Source organism: Triticum dicoccoides, chromosome 2B, assembly GCF_002162155.2.
Source record: "Triticum dicoccoides isolate Atlit2015 ecotype Zavitan chromosome 2B, WEW_v2.0, whole genome shotgun sequence".
Classification (NCBI taxonomy): domain Eukaryota; kingdom Viridiplantae; phylum Streptophyta; class Magnoliopsida; order Poales; family Poaceae; genus Triticum; species Triticum dicoccoides.
The window spans coordinates 115176894-115179396 of record NC_041383.1 but is presented as its reverse complement, the minus strand read 5'-3'; the positions used below and the strand labels follow the sequence as shown (position 1 = coordinate 115179396).

The 2503-nt window shown below is 43.4% G+C and overlaps 1 protein-coding gene across 1 annotated transcript; it reads right to left on the bottom strand.

The window, feature by feature from the left end:
* Window positions 1-6: 6 nt before the first annotated feature.
* On the bottom strand, window positions 7-2238 carry LOC119362461 (DNA-directed RNA polymerases II, IV and V subunit 8B-like). Its single transcript, XM_037627681.1, has 4 exons — window positions 2119-2238; window positions 1540-1697; window positions 1245-1348; window positions 7-208 (listed from the first exon to the last, which is right to left on the bottom strand). Exons 1-4 carry the CDS (start codon window positions 2189-2191, stop codon window positions 97-99), a joined length of 447 nt encoding a protein of 148 aa, XP_037483578.1. The 5' UTR covers window positions 2192-2238; the 3' UTR covers window positions 7-96.
* Between the last annotated feature and the right edge of the window lie 265 nt (window positions 2239-2503).

Genomic DNA, 2503 nt, shown 5'->3' with positions numbered 1-2503 from the left:
TACATAAGGGTGTAGGGCGATTAGCATCCAAACGATCACAGGCTCAGTATAGCCCTGAGTGAACTACAAGCACTGGTTATCCGGTAGATGCCACGCTTACACCTTTCGGATGAGGAGGAACAGCCTTTGATCCAGCTCGAGGTTAGCAGCACTTGAAGGATCGCCTTTGAGCAACATCAGGAGGCCACCAAAAGATGCATAGATCTCCCTGGAGAGAGGAAAAAGTGAGTAAGATCATTAGAACAGTTGCACGAGTGAATTGGTAAAATTACTTGGTTGAGAAGTAGCCACTAGGTGTAAAAGGTGTGGGTCGGTTTGAGATATAAAAATAGGCATTCTTAGTTGCACTTGTACTGCATGGTGTGAATGTGTGATTCACATAATACAACTAGCCAAGCATGCTTATATGGTTCAAAAAGAAGAAAAGACCGTCAACACACCTATCAATAAATTTTGCTTCATCTGTTTCATAAGAAAAATGAGCTCCTTTTGCAAATATTTAAGAATATTTCTAGTAAGTACAAACTATAAACTTGGAATATCAAATATGTAAAACCAAATCCTTCAATCAGCCCTTCAACGGATGGAACTTTGCTCTTTGTATGAGTCTATGAGTTGCACCAAAGATCTCCACATGGGAACAGCCCATGGCATTATCTCATTTGCGATAACATTCATTTTGAGGGAAAGCAGCCGAGCCTCATCTTGGACCGTGTATATAGCATCAGGCTAGTCAGTAACACTCAAATTAAGCAATCCCAAAACCAACCCCTTATCTTGGACCATGTATATACACCATGTTACTAGGTAACATTCACATAGCAATTTGAACTGCCCCACCCACCCATTATCTTTGACCATGTATACATCAGGTTACTCAGTAACACTCAAAAGGAAGCAATCTCAAACAACAGCCTTTATATTGGAGTATATTCACCAAGTTACTCAGTAATACGCGCATCAAGCAATCTCAACACCCCTCCCCCACCCACACAGGATTATATGAAGATGCATTAAGAAGCCAGGATTAAGGAGCTGAAGGGAAAATAAGAGAATCATTATGTACTCTCAAACTCACGAGCTTCAGCAACACGGTTATAAGGCAAATTCTTCATTGGCTATATGGAAGTAAGAAATCGATCTCACATTAAATCATATATTACTCAAACATATCACATAAATCAAATCCTGGAAGATTAAAAACCCACACAAAATCACTAATCTAGAGTTCAGAGAAGTCATACACTTTAGTAGGTCCTTTATCCTTGCTGGAATTGTCCTCTGAAATCTTGTAAAGCTTTCCATGCATTACATAGTCATACTTGTCAGCAAGTGTTTTCCTACCAGCCTGAAAGGAGGAAAGAAATAACATGAGCTTCCTGAGTATCAGCCCCTAAACATGGGTCCTCCATGAAGACAAGTCCATGTAAGACAATAACAACATTTTAGGCAACTGTCACACATAATGAGCCACGTTCACGCCATTCAGTTGCCAAATTATCTCATGATCAGCTTCTAAGAAGAATAAGGTAATGTTACCTGTGTATAGTAGCCAGTGTCTGGAGTCCCATCCAGATTCAGTGTCGGAGCTAAAACCATGGTGAACTTGTCACCCATATGCATTGGGTAGACATCGGTAGCGATATCTAATTGCATGTACATCTCCAACTGCTCACTTCTAGCCTCAATGCGATTAACTGCACACCGATGTGGAAAGGTAAACGTTTCAGTTCAGTATAATCATCTGCAGCTACGAGGTTGCACAAGCGTCGCTATGACGTTAAGTGTTAACAGTCCAGGATCCAAACATTGCAGAGCACTGTGAACTGGGCAGGCATGAATTCCAAAGTAAAAACCTCAAAAGGCCAAGCGCTTAATCTACACATAATTGTGCATAAGCATGTGCTTTGGTCAGAAGAGCGCAAGGCGGTGGCAAAACCCACAATTAACGCCTAGCGCTTTTTCTTAAACTGTGAAAAATTATGTTGCTATGTAACTGCTAACAGAAACTAACTCCAAGAGATGGACAGGCATAAATGATCAGCATGATTTGGGCAGAGCAAAGCACTGCGCAGTACAACTGTAAATTCACCATGCATAACAGCCAGGGCCAAATACCTCTGTCGAACTTCTTGCCATCCGGGTCGATCCTGGTCACGTGGAAGATGTCCTCAAAGAGATGCTCGGCCATTTTTCCTGCCCAAGACGGAGAGCACGAACTTCAGTTATGCAATAATAACCTTGCTAAGAGAGAGAGCACGGCAACCCTAGCATCCTACTACCGATTGCTGGTTCTCAGATAATCCACACAAGTGCCTCCTAACACGCGTTCTCCAAACAAACAAAGAAAAAGCGCCCCCCGAATCCTAAATCAACAAGCGGCGCAGCCTAAGCCCCCCAGAAGCCGGGAATAAGCACGCACGACGCACGCCCACGGATCGGTCGGGCCCGACGGCGGCGAGGAGAAGAGAGGCGAGCCGGGCGGGTAGAAGGAGGGAGAGAG